This window comes from Leptodactylus fuscus, chromosome 4 (assembly GCF_031893055.1).
Source record: "Leptodactylus fuscus isolate aLepFus1 chromosome 4, aLepFus1.hap2, whole genome shotgun sequence".
Taxonomy (NCBI): domain Eukaryota; kingdom Metazoa; phylum Chordata; class Amphibia; order Anura; family Leptodactylidae; genus Leptodactylus; species Leptodactylus fuscus.
The window spans coordinates 69788006-69810451 of record NC_134268.1 but is presented as its reverse complement, the minus strand read 5'-3'; the positions used below and the strand labels follow the sequence as shown (position 1 = coordinate 69810451).

At 41.1% G+C, this 22446-nt stretch overlaps 1 protein-coding gene across 1 annotated transcript in view; it reads right to left on the bottom strand.

The window, feature by feature from the left end:
* Positions 1-22446, bottom strand: part of METTL4 (methyltransferase 4, N6-adenosine) — an 86350-nt gene that overhangs the window by 44980 nt on the left and 18924 nt on the right. The window contains exons 4-7 of the mRNA XM_075272153.1: positions 10739-10805; positions 4467-4641; positions 2550-2656; positions 1730-1821 (exon numbers count right to left, since the gene is read on the bottom strand). Of these exons, the coding sequence (XP_075128254.1) occupies positions 1730-1821; positions 2550-2656; positions 4467-4641; positions 10739-10805 (441 nt within the window). The remainder of the gene's footprint in view (positions 1-1729; positions 1822-2549; positions 2657-4466; positions 4642-10738; positions 10806-22446) is intronic.

Below are 22446 nucleotides of genomic sequence, written 5' to 3'. Positions count from 1 at the left end.
TGCAGGTCTCAACACTAAATATGTACCAGGACCCCCATTTACCATATGCTGTATATAATACTGATGCATTTATTTTGACAAGGGCCTGGTAGGATCTTCTACGCCCCAGACTGTGGAAGGACCACTGTTGGTCTACTATCTGTTTTGCAAAGTTTTCTGGTCAGCTATTCCTATTACCACTGGTGAAGCTGGTAAGCATGCCACGCCACACGCCATTAAAGTCTATGAAAGAACAGAAGGAAGCCTAATACACTATGTGATCAAAAGTATCCAGACACCCCCAAAAACATACGTTTTTCATATTAGGTGCATTGTGCTGCCACCTACTGCTAGGTACTCCATATCAGCGACCTCAGTAGACATTAGATATCGTGAGAGAGCAGAATGGGGTGCTCCATGGAACTCACAGACTTCGAACGTGGTCAGGTGATTGGGTGCCACACATCACGCTGGTCAATGCCAAACGACACCTCGCTTGGTGTAAGAAGCGTAAACATTGGACGATTAAACAGTGGAAAAACGTTGTGTGGAGTGACGGATCACGGTACACAATGCGGCAATCCAATGGCAGGGTGTGGGTATGGGGAATGCCCGGTGAACGTCATCTGCCAGCATGTGTAGTGCCAACAGTAAAATTCGGAGGCGGTGGTGTTATGGTGTGGTCGTGTTTTTCATGGAGGGGGCTTGCACCCCTTGTTGTTTTGCGTGGCACTATCACAGCACAGGTCTACATTGATGTTTTAAACACCTTCTTGCTTCCCACTGTTGAAGAGCAATTCGGGGATGGCGATTGCATCTTTCAACACGATCGAGCATCTGTTCATACTGCACGGCCTGTGGCGGAAGGTGGTTACACGACAATAACATCTCTGTAATGGACTGGCCTGCACAGAGTCCTGACTTGAATCTTATAGAACACCTTTGGGATGTTTTGGAACGCCGACTTCATGCCAGACCTCACCGACCTACATCAATACCTCTCCTCAGTGCAGCACTCCGTAAAGAATGGGCTGCCATTCCCAGAGAAACCTTCCAGCACCTGATTGAACATATGCCTGCGAGAGTGGAAGCTGTCATCAAGGCTAAGGGTGGGCCAACACCATATTGAATTCCAGCATTACCGATAGAGGGCGCCATGAATTTGTAAGTCATTTTCAACAAGGTGTCCAGATACTTTTGATCACATAGTGTATGTGCTTACTTAGTTTTTTGGTGGATTTGTCACAAAACTTGTTTATTTCTTTTTTGGTTAAAATTTGTTAATTCGCAGAATAAAGGCTGCCATGAACATCAGCCCACGTAAAAGGTCAATGGCAGGAAACACGATATCATTGCTGCTTTTTGGTTACATTACCACATGACTTTCAGGGAAGCAAATAAGTGCAACATCATATAAAGGAACTGATATTATATACAATTTTCTAATAACTTAGTGCACCATTGTGTCACATTATAAAAAGCTTATCTTCACTAAATTTTCCCTGAAACGGAATATAATGAAAAGGCAAAAAAACAAATATTGTGATTATTAAAATTTGCAAAATCTGAGAAAAAAAATATTATGTGATATTCAGCATAAAGCAGATGGCACATATTGATGGAAGGGATATTGAATCAACTAGATGTAATTACGTGTCTTCATGGTAAATGTGTATTTCCCATATGTGGAGGTTTCCTTTAAAATACATCCTTTATTTATAATGTAATTCTTATAATGAGCATGACGTACCAGAGAGAGGTGGCTTGTGGGAATGAAGGCTGCAGGGTACACTGACTATAAGCTTATGCTCTGGAATAGGTGGTAACACAGTCTCCAACTCCCTTCAATGAACAAAAAAAAAGCATTAACATCTGTACTTAATGTATGCAAGAAACCATATTTTTACTAAACATAGACAGACTCATGATAAAGCATACAGCATAATGATGTGCGTACAAGAGCAGTATACACATACCTTACAGACTCACAGTAAAGCATACAGCACAATGATACATGTACAAGAGCAGTATACACATACCTTCCAGACTCATAGTAAAGCATACAGCACTATGATACATGTACAAGAGCAGTATACACATACCTTCCAGACGCATAGTAAAGCATACAGCACAATGATACATGTACAAGAGCAGTATACACATACCTTACAGACTCATAGTAAAGTATACAGCACAATGATATATGTACAAGAGCAGTATACACATACCTTACAGACTCATAGTAAAGCATACAGAGCAATGATATACAGTATGTACAAGAGCAGTATACACACAGTATACACCTACCTTACAGACTCATAGTAGAGCATACAGCACAATGATATATGTACAAGAGCAGTATATACATCCCTTACAGACTCATAGTAAAGCATACAGCACAATGATACATGTACAAGAGCAGTGTATACATACCTTACAGATTCAAGATAAAGTTTACAGTACAATGATATATGTACAAGAGCAATATACATGCAGTATACACATACCTTACAGATTCATAGTAAAGCATACATAGCAATGATATATATACAAGGGCAATATAGACATACCTTGCTGTGGAATGATGTGAGCACATAAGCCTTCCTAGAACAAGAATTTCATATGGTTTTTTATGAACCGAATCAAGTGGAAACACAAATTCTCCAGACTGAGTTATCTTAAAAAAAAAAAAAAAAAACACACATGAAAACATGAGGGATAAAGTGTTTTAATTAGCAAAGACCTTCAAGTGAACATATAGGTATTACTGCAAATAATCTACATCAATGGAACCACAGCGTTGTGTGCAATGTCCAAGATCACTAAACCTAAACCCAGTCCTAGGAACATGCACTGTCCCTATCTATTGCTTTCACTCACAAGTTAGGCTGCAACCAAAATGCAGAGCAAAAAGAAGCAAGTGTCACTAAACATTTTTTTAGCTTTGTATTATTTTGCCAGTTTCTGAGATGGTTGGTGCAGGTATGATGCAGCTAATAGAATGAATGGGTTTCTGCTCTTTAGGACATCTAAATGCTCTACGGTGGGTAAAAGCCAAACAAATACAATCATCTGTAATGTGTCTTCTGTGTATTACACTTACATCTCTCAACTACCTTTAAGCAATGGGAATCAGGAAGGGTTAATACACCTCAGATACAGCAACATTTATGTATAAAAGTCCACCATTAAAAAATATATACATTTTAAAGGGATATCATCAGAATGGCTTCTACACTACTTGTATGCTGTTGTGGGAGCCGTTAGTGGCGTAGTGAATCATCTATTCTGCTGACAAAATCAACTTTTAATCAGTATGCAAATGAGCAGCTCGGTACACCTGGGGCGTGGCCACATCTGTCAGGGGCACCAGTTTTAAATTCAATACTAAGGGTTGGTTCACATCTGTGTTTGTATTCTGTCCGGGGGAGTCCGCATGGGGAATACCAAACAAAATTGCAAGCGCTGTGCAGTAAAAGCGCACAGACCGCCAGATCTCCGCAGGGATCATGTGGACAGGAGAGTAGTTCACAATCTACTTTCTATCCGCATGATTCGTGCAGGCAGCACCCGGCAAGCACATGACCCCATTATGGTCTATGGGGACTGTGTGCTTTTACTGCACAATACTTGCAATTGCGTTTGGCATTCCATTCAGGGGTCCCCATGCGGATTCCCCCGGACAGAATACCAATGCAGATGTGAACGAGGGGTAACCGTCTATAGTAAGTTCCTAACAATAATCCAAGTTTTACAAAGATATATTACGGGACTCTATCACGTGTTTTTTTACCCAAAACTGACCCCAGCATCAAGTAATGGCCTTGCCTAAGGTGCCCTTCACTCAGATTTCTCTTGGTAAAAAGTTAAGTAATAAGCTTTTAAAACCTTAGATTGGCATATGCAAAATTACCTTAACTAGTCATAGAGGCGGGGAGAAGCTCCAGATAGCTATGTAGTCATTGCACGAAATCAACCCTTGCAGTATGAATGACGCCGACAGCATGCATGCTACCTCTCAATTCACATACAGGACTCAGGGACCCCCCACATCTGATGATCAATAAGTGATCCCAAAGGATAGACTTCCAGTGATCAGGCTCTTATCCTCTATTCTGTAGATAGGGTAGAAGTGTTTCTCAGAAAACCCCTTTAGACTAAGGCCCCAAGTTGCGGAATCGCAGCTTTTTTTTTTTGCAGTTTTTTTTTTATCCAAATTGAGGAGTTGATTGAGCAAAAGGGAGAAGTATAAGAACTTCTTATATGTTTTTCATTCCTTTTGTAGCCATACTTGGCTTTGGCTCAAAAAACACAACAAAATCTGTATTAAAAAAAAAAAAGTTGTGTTTCCGCAACGTGAGACCTCAGCTTTAAGTATTCTGGAAAGCAAAGATACTGATCAATTCTAAGCAGTGTTGAGCAGAAATGCAAAATCTAAGTGTTACTATTTTCTGAGAAAGGGCTACTGGAGTATACTGATACGTTACCTTCACCCAGTGCCATTCTGCTACACTTCTGACAGACCAATGAGGATACAGTTCTTCCTTCACAAATCTCAAATGTTTCTGCCTATTGGTCACCCAAGTTATCACAAGGCAGTCTGGGGCAGCCAAGGCAGGTATAGGAAGTTGTTTCATTTCCAAGGGAGATAAAGAATCATATCTAAAGAAAAAAAAGTCAATTGTAATTTTTAAAAGTGCCAAATATGTGTTATTAAACTACTAAAATAGTGATATATCAGAGAAAGGAAACAAATACAAAATCACTGGCAGCATAGGAATGGTATTTTTCCATCCAACAGTCAAATAAAAGACAACAGTGACACCTAGTGGATGCAGCGATCAAATCCATCACAATATCCTTCCATTGTTTACCTCTGGTTCCTACTTCAGTGATGGCTGATGTGAGCGCAGTAGTATAAAAATAGTGCAAATAGATGGTAAGTGCTCTCAGAGGCCACTGTGCATCCTTAAATAATTCAAAGTACAACATCTTTAAAAGGGTGCGTTTTCAGAAAGGTTGTTAAAAAAAGAAGGAGTGTTACAAATATAGACTTATAAAGATATTCAAGGGTGAGTGGAGATGAGAAAAAAAAAACATTCAAGGTAGCTAAAAATGCCATAGTTTGTTAGCAAAACCAAGGGAACAATATCTAATCGTATAAATGTTGTACAATATGACTGCCACTAAAATGGAGTTATTGACAACCACCATTTTAACAACGTATTTGTTATTTATTAATGTTTAGGAAATGAAAAATACACGGGGATAGATGGAAACAAAAACAAGTCCTATCGGGGGCAACACGATGGCTCATTGGTTAGCACTGCAGCCTTGCAGCGCTGGAGTCCTGGGTTCAAATCCTGCCAGAGACAACATCTGAAAGGAGTTTGTATGTTCTCCCCAGGTTTGCGTGGATTTCATCCCATTCTACAAAGATAGACTGATAGGGTAAAATGTACATTGTGAGCCCTATATGGGGCTCGCAATCTACATACAAAAAAAAAAAAAAAAGTCCCATCACAGGGACATAAATGGCCAAAAACTGACTGTCAAGATTTTAAATGGAGCATTTACTTGATGTTAGTGCTGATATACTGGGAAAATCTCTAAACTGCATTTCGGTTGTATGGAAATAGATAGGGGTTTGGCCATTCATAAAAGTGCAGCAACATGTATCATAGAAGAAGGGTTAAAAAGTAGCGGATGACCTTGTATTCGTGAGTCTAACAAAAAAAAAAAAAAAACACTTTACTTAAATATAGTAGAAATTGTCCACTATATTTCATTCATAAAAAAAAAAAAAAAAAAAAAAAAACCATAAGAAAATGTTACAAAAGCAATTTTTTTAAAAAAAATTCCGAATTTTGTTTTTGCAGCTTTCCAGAACGATGTACACAATATTAACTGGTACAACTGTGAAGTACAATCTCATACCCTCATATACCTCAGGTATATATGAATGGATACATAAAGAACGTTATGGTTGCATTCAGGGACACTTTGAAAGATTCATAAGTGCCCCCCCCCATCATCACTACTTAAACATACCTGACCCACCCAAATTAAAATGACCCCCACATAGTGTAATTCCTTCTTACTGGCCCCATACAATATAAGAGGCCATGCCCCTGCACTTATAAATAATATGTCCTGTTCACAGCTAACTATCAATAATAATTATAAGGCGGTCAATATGTATAAGCAGGGACTATTTAAAAGGGGGGCTAAGATTCCTTACTTATAAATAATAATACCCACTTATAATTAAGGGTCCCTGAAGCCCCTTATCAGTAATTGTACCTCCTTATAAATAATAGTCCCCCTTATCACTAATTGTTCTCCCTTCTAAATATCTCCCTTCTAAATAATCGTCCCCATTATCAGTAATAGTCCCTCCTTTATAAATAATCGTCCCCATTATCAGTAATAGTCCCTCCTTTATAAATAATCGTCCCCATTATCAGTAATAGTCCCTTCTTTATAAATAATAGTTTCCATTATCAGTAATAGTCCCTCCTTTATCAATAATCATCCCCATTATCAGTAATAGTCCCTCAATTTATAATCGTCCCCATTATCAGTAATAGTCCCTTCTTTATAAATAATCATCCCCATTATCAGTAATAGTCCCTTCTTTATAAATGTTTCCATTTATAACTAATTGCCCACCTCCCTGTTATAAATAAAATTTTCGTTTTATTTATAAAGAAGGGAATTATAATTTCCATAGGGGAACTACTATTCATGGGGAATATTATTTATAAGGGAGAACTATTGTGAGTGGGAAACTTATTTTTAAGGGCTTTTTTAAAGGGGAAACTATTGTTTATAAAAGGGGAAAACTTATTTTTAAGGGGGCTATATTTCCCCATTCTAATATTATTGTCCCCTTATCATACTAATATTATAAAGGTGAAAGTATGTGTGTTTGGATGTTTGTTTCTCAATCACATCTACACGGGCGAATGGATTTGTCTGAAAATGCGCACATACATACCTTGGGTCCCGGATGGAATTCACGTACACCACCGCAATTCACTCCCGTGCCCGGTGCTTCTCACGGTTCAATTCACTGCAGGACCTGGCACGCTGTAGGACCTGGGATGACGTCATCCCAGCCCTTTCAGCAGCTCACCTGATTGGGTGCCGCTTCTCTATGTGGGCGGAGTTATCATCTGGCCGCCGTCCACACCAACATGGCGTCTCTGAGAGGTCCAGAGCGTCCTGCACAAGGGCCCCTACTCTGGGGCAGCGACAAGTCCATACGCTGCCCCACCTGTGTGGCCTCAGGGGGCACGGAGTAGGTAACATGGGAGAAGGGGGCATGGGGTTAGGGGGGGAAGGGGGCACGTTCCTGGGGGGCAAAGAGGCACGGGGTAGGAGGAAGGAGTGACCACATGGGGAAGCGAGTAGGGAGAAAGGGGGGTGGCGGCCGCCAGGAGGGAGAGGAGATAAGCAGTTCAAGTGGACCGCAGGGTGGGCCCCGAGGGTCCATGGACCCATGGGTGTAGGAAGGGCCCGCTGCGGACACAAGGCAAAGGAACAAGCCTGTGCACCACTTCAGGTGGGACCCGCAGGGGGTCGGGGTTCCGCAGACAAAGTCACGGGTAAAAGCTAGTAAATAATATTTTTAAGAAGTGTTACTAAAAGGAAATAACTTATAGCTCCCCCATTATAGATAATACCCCCTTATATGTTCATATTCAGAAGTAAGTGCCCCCTTTGTCTTTAAAAAACAACAACAACAAAAAATCTAACATCTTTTCCTGTAGTTGCACACTCATGCTAGTTGGGGCCTGGCGCAGGTGATGCAATACAGTGATGTCAGCTCCTATGTCAGGACGTCCTGCCCATCACTGCAAGTCTTCTATGACAGAGCAAGGACTTTACAGCTCCCTACTCTGTCACAGGCTTCAACTGTATTAGCGTGCATAGTATGCCGATACAGTTGTGAATGGAACACCCCCGGGCATAAAGTCTTGTGCTTGGATCCAGGGGACCCTGCAACCATAAGGCTCAGTGCAAATGCACCATTTGCCCTATGGTTAAAGTGACCCTGGCTGCATTACATTCACTGGGGGCTATTCACATTACCATTTGTTTGACAGTTCATTTTAATAGTTAAAAAATAGGTCATGTCCTATTTTTATCTATTTTCACAGCTCTCTCAATACACTCAAATATGTGATGGATTTGTGAAAAAGGAGCACTCAGATGTAAAACAGCTGTGAAAAATGTATCACATTTGTCTGACTGTAAGAATACAAACATGTGGATTCAAAACCTTGTAAGCAATTTCTTTTGCATCCCACCAGTAGCTTCAAAGGCTGCGACCTGCAAGATGTGGGGGGGAGACTTTTCAATTTCCGCCTCAAGCAGCAGAAAGCCTTGGTACATCCCTGGTATTAACCCTACAGATGACTATTACCATCTCCCGGGACATGATCTGGGGTCGGTGATCTATTACTACAATAGCCAGGAGCCCATTAAAGGCTCCCAGGCTTGTCATCAATGTAGTTCTATTTCAGGCTGTTGCATGCAGATTATATGTATCCAGATTTATCCACATTTGCCAAGTGGATGCCCAAGCAGCCCATCAGTTGGAGTCAAAATGTGATCTATAGGATTCCTTTATAGGAGATTATGGTCACTATTGACAGGATTTTCACAGTTACATTTACAGTCCCACATGACAGAAATGACCAGATCCAGCAACGCCTCCTCTTCTGCGAACTGGACCAGAAAATAGTCCTGCAATAATTTGAGAAATTTCCTGCCCTTTGCAGATGATGCAGACCCATGACCCCAGTCGATACTGCTTATACAACTGATGTTCACACTCTGCAGCTCCACATCTATACAATCTTCACCCACATCTTCCTCTTTCACACTCACATTCATGTCACTTCTGACATATACACACTCCACCTCCCTTCCTATTAGCCTTGTTTTCATTAATTTCCTGGAACATTTGTATAGTGGCTGATGTTCTGACGTCTTTATACTGTACATACAGTCCTATGAAAAAGTTTAGGCACCCCTATTAATCTTAATCATTTTTAGTTCTAAATATTTTGGTATTTGCAGCAGCCATTTCAGTTTGATATATCTAATAACTGATGGACACAGTAATATTTCAGAATTGAAATGAGGTTTATTGTACTAACAGAAAATGTGCAATATGCATTAAACCAAAATTTGACCGATGCAAAAGTATGGGCACCTCAACAGAAAAGTGACATTACTATTTAGTAGATCCTCCTTTTACAAAGATAACAGCCTCTAGTCGCTTCCTGTAGCTTTTAATCAGTTCCTGGATCCTGGATGAAGGGATTTTGGACCATTCCTGTTTACAAAACAATTCAAGTTCAGTTAAGTTTGATGGTCGCCGAACATGGACAGCCCGCTCTCAAATGGTCTGAAAACAAAGATTGTTCAACATAGTTGTTCAGGGGAAGGATACAGAACGTTGTCTCAGAGATTTAACCTGTCAGTTTCCACTGTGAGGAACATAGTAAGGAAATGGAAGACCACAGGGACAGTTCTTGTTAAGCCCAGAAGTGACAGGCCAAGAAAAATATCAGAATGGCAGAGAAGAATGGTGAGAACAGTCAAGAACAATCCACAGACCACCTCCAAAGAGCTGCAGCATCATCTTGCTGCAGATGGTGTCACTGTGCATCGGTCAACTATACAGCGCACTTTGCACAAATAGAAGCTGTATGGGAGAGTGATGAGAAAGAAGCCGTTTCTGCACGTACGCCACAAATAGAGTTGCCTGAGGTATGCAAAAGCACATTTGGACAAGCCAGCTTCATTTTGGAAGAAGGTCCTGTGGACTGATGAAACAAGGATTGAGTTGTTTGGTCATACAAAAAAGGCGTTATGCATGGCGTCCAAAAAAAACAGCATTCCAAGAAAAACACTTGCTATCCACTGTAATATTTGGTGGAGGTTCCATCATGCTTTGGGGCTGCGTGGCCAATGCCGGCACCGGGAATCTTGTTAAAGTTGAGGGTCGCATGGATTCCACTCAGTATCAGCAGATTCTTGAGAATAATGTTCAAGAATCAGTGACGAAGTTGAAGTTACGCCGGAGATGGATATTTCAGCAAGACAATGATCCAAAACACCGCTCCAAATCCTCAGGCATTCATGCAGAGGAACAATGACAATGTTCTGGAATGGCCATCCCAGTCCCCAGACCTGAATATCATTGAACATCTGTGGGATGATTTGAAGCGGGCTGTCCATGCTCGGCGACCATCTAACTTAACTGAACTTGAATTGTTTGTCCAAAATACCTTTATCCAGGATCCAGGAACTGATTAAAAGCTACAGGAAGCGACTAGAGGCTGTTATCTTTGCAAAAGGAGGATCTACTAAATATTAATGTCACTTTTCTGTTGAGGTGCGCATACTTTTGCACCGGTCAAATTTTGGTTTAATGCATATTGCACATTTTCTGTTAGTACAATAAACCTCATTTCAATCCAGAAATATTACTGTGTCCATCAGTTATTAGATATATCAAACTGAAATGGCTGTTGCAAACACCAAAATATTTAGAACTAAAAATGATTAAGATTAATAGGGGTGCCCAAACTTTTTCATAGGACTGTATTCACTTATATGGCACGTCACATCTGATAAATAATTATAGCACAACATGTCAATTTTTTACGAATTTCAACAAGTAAACGTAATTTCTCACAAAGTGAATAAAAAAGCTAACAAAATAATAAGCATCAATTACCTCTTACTCCTCTTGACTGATTTATTTTCCCATGGTGGATCAATAACAATGATACTGTATTTTTTATCTGAAAGGAAAAACTAAATTAAAATAAAGAAGTCAGTTACCAGCCACATTATTTCACTAGAATGTGTTTATGGTTAAGGCCTGGTTCACATCGGTGTTCGGTATTCCGTTCAGGGAGTTCTCATGGGGACCCCCAAATAGAATACCAAACGCATTGACAAGCGGTGAGAAGTGAAAGTACATGGACCCCATAGACTATAATGGGGTTCGTGTGTTTTCCACACGAGTCATGAGGAGAGGAAAGTAGATCATGAACTACTTTTCTCTCCTCATGACTGGTGCGGACACCATAATAGTCTATGGGTCCATGTGCTTTCATAAGCTCTCCGCTTGTCAATGCGTTCAGTATTCTGTTCGGGGGACCCCATGTGGACTCCCCGAACGGAATACCCAACGCAGATGTGAACCAGGCCTGAGTTCTAAGGTCAATATAGATGAGCTGCAGGGCCAGACACAAATACACTAAGAACTAGAGATGAGCGAACAGTAAAATGTTCGATATTCGTTTCGAGTAGCCGCTCAATATTCGACTACTCAAATCGAATCCTATTATAGTCTATGGGGGGAAAATGCTCGTTTCAGGGGTAGGCAACATTCGATTAAAATACACTTACCAAGTCCACAAGTGACGGTCGGGCTGGATCCTCAGAGAAGTCTTCTCCGTGCAGCATCCCCGCGGCATCTTCCGGCTCTGAATTCACTCTGCCAGGCATCGGGCCTGGGCAGAGCCAACTGCGCATGTCCGCACTACAAGAAAATGGCCACTTACAGTCAAATCGGCCATTTTCTTGTAGCGCGGGCATGCGCAGTCGGCTCTGCCCAGGCCCGTTGCCTGGCAGAGTGAATTCAGAGCTGGAAGACGCCACGGGGAAGCTGCACGGAGAAGACTTCTAAAGGTAGGAGAAGAACCAGCGTTGATTGGCCGACTGTATAGCATTCGGCCAATCAATGCTGGTTCTGCATCAAACTTTTACATTTGAATAGCGAGTGGTACTCGATCGAGTACGAGTATTTCGAATACCGTAGTATTCGATCGAATACCTACTCGATCGAGTACTACTCGCTCATGTCTACTAAGAACCCCTACATGGCAGAAGGGGCCAAAAATTATCCTCCACTTGGCATGGTTTTTGGCACACTATGGCCTATCTCAGCTGCAGCTCCCCATTCTTCACTTTTTAGACAGTGAGTGGAGCAAGATGGGAATCTGTAGGGAAAACTGGTGTGCTATACCATAAATCTATGCTAGTTCCCGACTGGTGTAGATTTGACACCAGGAGCAAATACATGTACCGGAGCCTCTTAGTAATTTTGGAGCATCTTATGCCTATCTACAAAAAAATCCAAACCAATTTAGATTTAGCCCAAACTAGATGCACCAAGTTGTTCCAAAGGTACACCAGTGTCTGGCCACCATATGTAAGAATGATAAAGGAAAGGAAAACCAGAAAAGAGAAGATAAAACTAAGGAGAATAGTAGGCATCTTATTTCAGAAACATTAAACGAGACATAAGCAGGTATAAGTGTCCATGCTGTGTTACAAATTGAAACCTCTAGATCTCAATTTCCATGTCTGACACCCATGATGATGTCATCAATCAATATGACTTCATTTTTTGCGAGAAAACATTATGATGTCTTTGTATATGTCACTGCTCTATCTCTCTTTATGCCGTATTGTCAGTAAAACTATTTCTTAATATAAATGACAACTTTGATATTTCTATTGCTCCGTTCTAATATTCTTGTTCCTAGGGTTTGGAGGTATAACACATAGCTCAGAGATAGAAAACAATTTCACATTGTTAGCCAGGCAGTTTTCTGAGGGCGAAATCTGTCCTGTAAAGCTGTGATTTATTTTAAGGGAAGGCAAGGGAATAATGTTGTCTGCGTATTAAAGGAAACCTGTCAAAGGGTTTTAGCTCTCAATACCAGCACCATTAGTTGTTATATCACCAGCTATACTTGTCAAAGAAGAGAGGAGTTAAGCTGGCCATTCCCTAAACTTACTGGTTTGGGCACTGGTTTTGTCAGCAGAAATTGATCCAAAAAAAACAATGTATGCTTTGCTGTCTTCTTAGGGTGCGTTCACACGATGTAAAATAGAGCGTGATTTGGCATGTATATGGCGTGTCAGAGTTCGAGTGCTCAAAAAGATCCCATTGATTTCAATGGGAGTTACGAGCGTATACGCCGCGTTATTTTGCGCCCTTAATTTTGCGGCCGCAAAATAACGTGGCGTATACGCTCGTAACTCTGGGATCTTTTTAAGCGCGCAAACTGTTGACACACGTAGATATGCCAGATCACGCTCCACTTTACATCGTGTGAACGCACCCTTATTCTATCCTGATGCAGTGTTCCGGGTAGGCTGGGTCAGGCAAACCTAAAATCCCCGTGCCCCATGAAAAGTAATTACAGGGGTTAATGTGCTCATTTCAGAAATTCTTTTAATAGTAAGCACAACATCTAAATAAAAGCAAGAGATAGAGGTTTGGAGAGGATTTAAGGTTCAGTGTTCAAGTAAGAATAGCTTTAAGAAGATAGAGGTCCATGGGCCAAAAGCTGAATTCTTTCGTTTTAGACTAATGTTACTCGCAGCAACATTAACAATATTAAGTTTTAAATCATCATTAAATGCGGGTTTATTAATATGACGCCTAGTGTTATAGGTGGGTCAGCAACTCCCCCTGCAGCTATAGTTTTGCTTCTTTTCTGCTGCAATGGGAATAATGCTTGGTGCAACTCTGAAGCCTTGTCCACTTCTCCCAACATATTTACAGTACATATGACAGTCGTGGTATATGGGCTTCTTAAAAAATGTCAAAGAAAACCTGACTACACAGCAATATCTAGAAAGGCAGTCAAGCCAATTTTAGACTAACAGTATATGGAAATTTCCAATATAATATCAAATTAACAAATTATCTCTTGGGCTGAAGAAAATTATACAACCAGCGCCTCACCCATGCTGTATCCAAAGCCGCTCTCACTCATGGTGGAAAATGGACAAACACCGCTTCTGGGAAAAAATATACCTACAATAGCATGATGTGGCTACTGGTGACTGCAGAGGGGTGAGAATACAAAATATAAAAAATACATGCACTTTTGCAATGCCTTTTTTTGTTATGAAGCATATGTATAATCAGTTAAACACAATAGTTATATTTCAGTAGAAAAACTGATGCATTCAACTAAAAATCATAGTGTGAAGCAACCTTAACTGTGCACCATACTATTACATTGCGCTGAGCATATTATTAACACTCAGTGTTCAACAATACGATACAGCCAAAGGCCAGGACCAGACGATGGAGTTGGAAGATAACTCAATAACTACCCTGAATCCTTAAAGGGTTAAAAATTACTTCTGCTGTCTCTCGCGTACGAGACCTATAGCCCCTGGAAACCTAACATTTGTGGCTATGGATTGTGCATCTCTGTGTCTGTTGCAATGAAGATAGTGTGTGAGCGGTCATTAATGTGTTAAATGACTGGATTTGTGTTTCCCATTTGTCCATAACTCCGCACTAATACATCTTTCTTCCTCAAATCTCTGCAGACGCTCTCACAATCTAGCAATTTGTTTTAAATGTTAAGGAACATCCAATAAATGTCGCCTATGATGGATGGTAAGTTCTTGAAAGCTTTGTCTGGATAAACCAAAGTTAATCCTTTAAATACATTAGACACAAATAGTGTCTGTATGTTGAATTCTTCCACAAGTGATTATATTGTATGTGCCTGCCCATTTTAAAGGGGAACCACATAGCTGTGTTAGAGAAAGGACAGCGCAGATTTCTAAAGTACAGGATTTATCAGTCCCCTACATTACATTTGTGTCCCTACTGTTTGCAAAGCTTGCTTACTAATTCCTGTATCAGCATACCCCATTCTATCTGATGCTGTATATGGGGAAAATATTCTTCAAGGAATAGACCTTAGAATAAAAGTAGCTTGTATTATCACATATTACTGTCTAATTTAGTAACTGGAGGTGCAGAATTGCTCTGTGCCCCTCTTTGCCCCATAAACATTAATACTAAATCGGGCTGTAATATTCCATTTGAACAAGACCTTAGACTCCCTACCACACACTCGCTGGGCTCATTCAATTGACTAATGGTCTTCATGACAATCTTACTGGTGTAATGGTGAATACCGATATGCACCATCTGTATTTTAAGACACTTAACAGCCAAGAACCACTGGTTGCTAATGGTAAAGTATAGAATATTTACATCTACCGGGTAGCTAAGGATTATGGCTATACCCGGTACTGCCTCTTTCCTGACTCGGACTTGTGCCAATGAAGGACACATGGTACTTGCTGGAGCGCTGTGGTCCTTCCAGTTAACTGACTAGAAGATTCACTGGCGTCAAGATTCCCACTGATTGAGTACAAAGCCATCAATTATAATTCTAAAAACCTTTGCCCTTAAAGTTTTGTTGTAGGTTGCACCATGTTCCTTAAAGAAGACCTCCAGTGGGAAAACAACTTTTCATCTCATTACAGTATGTGATTTAGTATCATATCTGCTTTATCCTACTTTCTCTGTGTTTTGTCCCCAATCTTGTTATATCTGTGCACCGCATAACAAAATATATGGTGCCACTACTATTACTGCCTGGTGAGGACCAAGGAAAACAAATTAGGAGAACAGAGTTATTATCTTTCATTTAATGGAGTGCAAGTATAAAGCATGAAGTCTGAATGGTCATATACTTTATTCTATGTGTGTGACACAACCTAACTAACTGTCAGGCACTAAAATAGGATTATCAGGAGCAGCCCATTTAATTCAATTAAATTTAAAAAAAATAAAAACACTTTACTTGCAATGTATTGTACTGTAGATACAATTCTATCAAAAAATTGGCTGTTTTGGGGGCCCATTCACTGGGGCCAGAGAGCACAGTCTGCAAAACTGTTAGGAATAGGATCTGTCCTGAATTTTGCTCACAACCATGGGGCCATAGAAATTAGTGGCTCTCTATGCTAGCCTTGAAAAACACAGCTAGTAGACTGACTTTATAGACAGTCATGCACACAAGGCAATATATGGAGAGATCATACCCCATGCCACACCCTTAAAACTCCACCAACATACTGCTCGGAATATTTAAAGACTTATTATCCTGCTATATTTGCAAGTGAAGGGGGTCACACTGCAACCCTAATGTGGCCATGACCGTATGCTCTTGCAAAAGATCAGTTAGTGATTGTGTAATGTCCCGGTGCTGCTCGTCCAATTCCCTTTAATAGTCCTTGCAGACCGAGATGGTATGGACATTTGCATATAAGATAAAGCGTTTCCTCCCCCTTCATTCCTTCTATTTTTCCAGAGCCAGCACACAGGGGGTCTAATTAATGCGCCATCTCGTGGATGTTTTTGTGAACTACACCTGCCTATACTTTGCCATTGTAATTTGAGTTGTCAGTGTGAAGGTGTGTCCAGTACAATCAGGTGACCTTCAGGACTGGCCTGGAGGAGGAGGGGTTACAGCCCCCTCTAGGGGGGTTGGGGACCTTATGCTTTGGTCTTTTGTGTAGAGACAGCTGCAGACACAGCACATGGAGAGCTGAAAATGGCAGCCAACTCTCAGGGCCCTGCAAGCAGAGATGGCTTTTCCTCTGTACTCGAGATTCTCCTCAGAGAGCATTTTCCTCTGAAGCTCCAAGCCTAAAAAGCACTACAGTTGACGGACCTGCTTATCCATACATCTGGGACCTCACACGTATCTCTCTACCCAAGTAAGTCTTTGGGACAAATCTATATTTAAGAAGTCCATAGCTAGTCTGGCAGAAATTGAGGGTCTCCCGCTGCTGACAGAAAAATTGTATTTGCTATTCTACATACGTGTACCCAGTTGTTGAGGACTAACCCCCTGGATACAGGCCATCTTTACAAGTATATACAAGTTAACTACCCAAGCAACTACTAATTAATCTATCCAAAGCATTCTGCCTCCATCATCTGCTAACTGGACACTACCTACAAAGATCGCTGTATTGTATGTGAAGAATTCCTCCATATGTACATTTGTAGTACTTTGTCCTGCTAGTAAAAAGAGCAACGGCTACCCCCGAAGCCTGGTTGTCTGTTGTCATTGTCAGATATCAGAGTGGGGGTGGGTAGTCGGGGACATCAAAAAGGAGATTTTGTGCACATTTGGGACGCAGGGACCCCCTGAAAGCCAGCCACATCTGATATATTACCCGTGATATCAGCCCTGGCCCTCCTGAGTGTTACAATTGATCTTCCTGTGACTCAGAGTCATAATAGTAACAACATAGAACATGCAATGCAACCCCACTGACTTGCAATAGTGAAAGTGTTGCAAAGGTGACATGGCCATCTTTGGCAGTCGTGGCAAAACTTGCCATGTAGCCCCAATCTTATAGTTACTAGATTCCTGGACATGGGTCCCTGATACACTAATAAAGACGTTCTATAAAAAGAAAAGCCCATAAGGCCATAATTTCATCTGGATATTATTTCTAAAGATCTTAGCAGATGTAAGTGTGAAACTTTTCAGGTTGCAATGATTGATAAGAAATATGCAGATGAAATATTGTACAGACCAAATATACATATGTGCGAATGAGCTCTAAAAATGTGTCTTACTTCAGGGTGCTTCTTATACACTGGTAATATGCCATATCTGCCCATTAGGTGATGACTAAAATTACTCGATCTGTGCGGAAGCTACAGTATATACATTACCGTTATTCAGGAGGATGGAAGATCCTGGGCTATATTGCAGATCTGAACTGGCTAATAGGAGTATATTTATGGGCAACCCATTTGCTAAGACAGTTGAATGGGATTGGCAGAAAGCCTTGTGTTTGCCACTAATATACCCCCTATTCACATGAATGGAAGCAATGAATTTCTGCAGGGAGTGTGCAGGCATGTGCAGATATATTTTCTATGGCAAAGGATACTATCTATGTGACAGGGATACTGTAAGTAGTGAAAGAGAAATCAGTTTTCTAAAGAAAATATATAGAGTTGTTGCTTTGGTATTATCCATATACATAACAGAACAAAATCTGTATTATTTCCAAAAATAATAATCCAACTCCGAAACACTCAGCAGGAACACAGTAACAAAAAAACTGTGGACAGGCATCCTGTGTTATTGCCTTTCATTTACATTCACTATCAGCATTTTATATACAACTGACTGATGTTTTCCTACCTCTGCGACACTGGTATTGTCATATTCATGACAGATCTTTTACAAGAATAGTGTAGCAAGAGATTACAGACAGACGTGGCTAATGCTTCTGGAAATAGCTGTCACACTGGTATGAAATGAAATCCACAGATGCCGATTTTAATGTTCATCTGGAAACTGAATGAAAAACAATGCTGGGATATTATACTACAGCTAATTAAAGGGATTATCCATAAGATAGGTCATCAATATTAGATCTGCAGGGGTCCCGATATTGTTTACATTTCAGGTGACTGATAATGTGTAGCGGCGGGTATTGGTATTGCAGTGTTGCCCCATAGACTTCAACACAGTGGTGCTGCAGTACCAAATTCTGCTGGCACAAATCATACGCCAAGTAATCATGGTATAGTGACCATGCCATGAGCCGCACTGTCTAGGAGCAGCAGATCTGCCAGGGTGCCTAGTATTGGACATCTGCACATGTAATGTTAATGGCCTATGCTAAAGACAGATCATTGACATTAGAAACTGGATAACTCCTTAAGGGTAAAGTTCATACAGTGGAAACCTTTGAGACTTTTCCACAGGGCTAGCCGCAACGGGATGCTGATGCAGTGCAGAATCCCGCTCCTGATTAGACTCGAATGAATGGGCCTAATCAGGAATGTGTCTCAAGCCACAGACGCCAGGACTGACTCAGCCGTGGAATCCGCGGGAAGATAAGGCATGCCGCTTCTTTTTCCCGCTACCTGGAAAAAAAAAAAAAGCGCTAGCGGGAAAAAAAGCGAGTGACTCCCATTGAAATGAATGGGAGCCATTTTTGCAGGCGGATTTTGAGGGTTTTTCCAGCCAGAAAATCTTTTTTTTCTTTTTTTCTTTTTTTTTTTTTTATATAAAGGTCTGTTAGTGCTAGTGATAGGTTAATAAATAAAGCCATATACTTTTAGCAGTTTTTGAAGTAATTTCTGCTGCACTAACTCTCTCTCACTCAGCCCCCTTCCTCTATCACTCCATTACAAAACCCTCCATATCGCTAAGCCTAGCCCCTCCCACCCTGCCTATGACACTCAGCCTAGCCACTCCCACCCTCACTGACTAGCGATCCCGCCCATTACTAGCCCTTCCCACCCTGTCCTGTCTCTCTTTAGCCTAGTGGTTGTGCCCATTACTAGATCCCTCCTACCCTCAGTATCTAAGTCTATCGATCCCACCTATTACTAGCCCCTCCCATCCTGCCCTGTCTCTCCTTAGGGTAGCGGTCCCACCCATTACTAGCCCCTCTTAGGCTGGTCTTACACGACCGTATTGAATGTCCGTGTCCTGCTGCGAGTCCGTGCAGTGCCGCAATTCACAGCCATTATGGACAAGTTCTATAAATTGCGGACCACGGTTGCGGCTCAGCCACACCACGGATAAAATATCCGGTGGTGTAAGAGGCCACATTGAATATAATGTGTCCGCAAATGGTCCACAATTGAAAACCCTCAATTGCGAACTTACATTATGGTCATGTAGAACCAGCCTTACCCTCCCAGTCTACCTGCTAACCTATTTCGCCTACTGCTAGAAGACATGAAGAGGGGGAGGACTAGTTCCCCAGACACAGGAAGGCTTGGTAAGTATTGCAGGGATTGGGGGAGGGGGGAAAAGAGTGATGGTGACGTTTCGTTTTGGAAGTGGTGAAACAGAACATCACCGGATTATCAGAAAGTGTCCCTGGAGCGGTTCCAAAAATAAATAAAAATTTATTATATCATGCAAACTATAAACAGAGCTTAAAGTTGTCAATAGGACTCTTTAGGGTTTGGAATAATACACAGGTATTCAACGAACACCAAAAATTACCTCCAAGCGTCACGGCCTACTGTTCTACCTCAGACAATACACTAGGCATATCACAATATATCAGCTCTGCCCTGAGAGTTCAATCCACAGATATAAAGCATCAAGAGTCATTGTAACATACTGTATAATGTACTAAAAGCAACTTTTATATTTGTATAGTCCATTAGCAATACACTAGGATTTAGAATTTAACAAAGACAACAATCAGTGAAAGTGTCATGACCGGGTGTCTTCTAGCTCTTTTACTCAATGTTAGCTAGTTTAGTAAGATTGGGTCCTACATTCTAGTGAATCACCACCATTTTTATCTGAGGAAGGGGGATCATCTCTAAAAAACCAGCATAGTAAACGTTAGGGACAAAATAGAGGGACGATTCTGCTCATCCATTCACTGCATTTGCATGACCATGTAATCCTACATATAACAAATGTATCACTGTTCACAATGTCTGGTGATAACAAGTGATGTTGGCGGTTTCAGAAGACATACCTGCAACAATGAGCTGATTACATAGTCAACTTCATCCTAAAACTGTGTTGACATGTTGATATAATCCCCCTAAAATTTAGGAGCAAGTCAAATCAACCCTAGAATTATCCAGTCTGAAAAGGAGATCTGACAAATATTCAGAAAATACTAAATAGTAAGGTGACATCATTGATGTAAGTTAAATATTGTAATAATCAAGTCTTTAAACCAGAATAAGAACAAGGAAATATTGAAAAACAGACATATTGTCTCTCCTCTTTTATTTTCCCGGGAAAGAAAGAAAGCAAGAAAAGAAAAGGAAACGCAGCTGAAAAATCGTGGCATTTTACAGTACTTGCAAAGTGGATGGGATCCCATGCCCACTTTGCGGGAAAAAAAAAAAAGGCTACGCGGACACGCTGTGATTTCCAAAATCATCACGGCTTTTCCCATGGATATAATTGTAACGAAGTCCGCAGAGGAAAACTCCATGAACTTTCTGATCAAAGCACTGCGGGAAGAACCGCAATGCATTCACGCCGCGATTGTTCCCGCAGCGCTTTAGCACAGTGGTTCCGGCCCGTGGGTCCTTAGCCTTAAGTAAACAACTACATATAAATTAGCTTAAAGTGAGAAAGTAGGAATGGCTTAAGATGTAATATTGTACACAAAAAAATGCACCAAAGTTTTGGTGCCGATTTTTGGCATAAAATAAGTCAGCAATGAAGTGGTGCAACAAACTAAAAACAGCTTAGTCTAAGTTTATACTTTCTAACTATTAGTTAATTTTAGAGCCAAATCCTCAGAACCCTAGATTTGGCATATACGATGTGAAAAACTTCAAGCATGTACGTCAAAGTATTCAAAGGCACGGCTGTGGAGTCTGTAGACCAAACCACTGACTCCTTCATTAATAGCCATGGGCATTCACAAGCAATAAAGTTACTCTAAGGGGGAGTTCACACTGATTATACGCCAGCTTATTCTGAACGTAAAACACGTTCAGAATCAGCGGCGTATAAAGCAGTTCCCATTCATTTCTATGGGAGCCGGCATACGAGCGCTCCCCATAGAAATGAATGGGCTGCAAATTTCACTACGAGCACTCCCATTGAAGTGAATGGAAAGTGCTCACATGTACGGCTCGGCATGAGCGTGTACGGCTAGTTCTGCTCATGCCGAGCCATACACGCGAGCACTTTCCATTCACTTCAATGGAAGTGCTTGTAGTGAAAAAAGCAGCCCATTCGGGGCCACACGGTGGCTCAGTGGTTAGCACTGCAGCCTTGCAGCGCTGGAGTCCTAGTGTTCAAATCCTGCCAAGGGCAAAAAACCATCTGCAAGGAGTTTGTATGTTCTCCCCGTGTTTGCATGGATTTCCATCCCATATTCCAAAAAAACATACTGATAGGGAAAAGATGTACATTGTGAGCTCTACGTGGGGCTCACAATCTACATAAAAAAAAAAAAAAAAAGCAGCCCATTCATTTCTATGGGGAGCGCTCGTATGCCGGCTCCCATAGAAATGAATGGGAACTGCTTTATACGCCGCTGATTCTGAATGTGTTTTACGTTCAGAATAAGCTGGCGTATACTCAGTGTGAACTCACCCTAATTCATCAAAATGATAGGAATTGAATTTCTTTGCCTATGTTCACATTAGCATTGAAGTCTCTGTCGGTCACAGAGTTCATCGAAAAAATTGGTGGAGGAAGAAGTCCTATAAGGAGGACTTTTTCCTCTACTGTTTTCAGTTTCAAAATAATGGTCACTCGACAGACCCCATTATAGTAAATGGGGTTCACCGGTATTCATGTGCAACTGCTTTTTTAGCGGCCTACCTCTGTGTCATTCAGGTCCTCCAATGGAGATGCAATGCTAGTGTGAACCTAGCGTCAGAAAACAATTGTGCAACAAACTATTCATCTAATTAAATCTACAATAATTGTACAATACAGTTAAAAGTAATAATTATATTTTGAAGCCAGAGTTGGTAACAAGACCTACTAAGGGCTATCTAGGTGGGCCTTTTTGGATACGACATGCCTGGGGAATTTAATCTGGTGACTTGTACAGTTTCCAGCAGCAGGATTCAGTGCATCTAGATCTTGTTCTTTGGTGGCAGGTTTTTTTTAT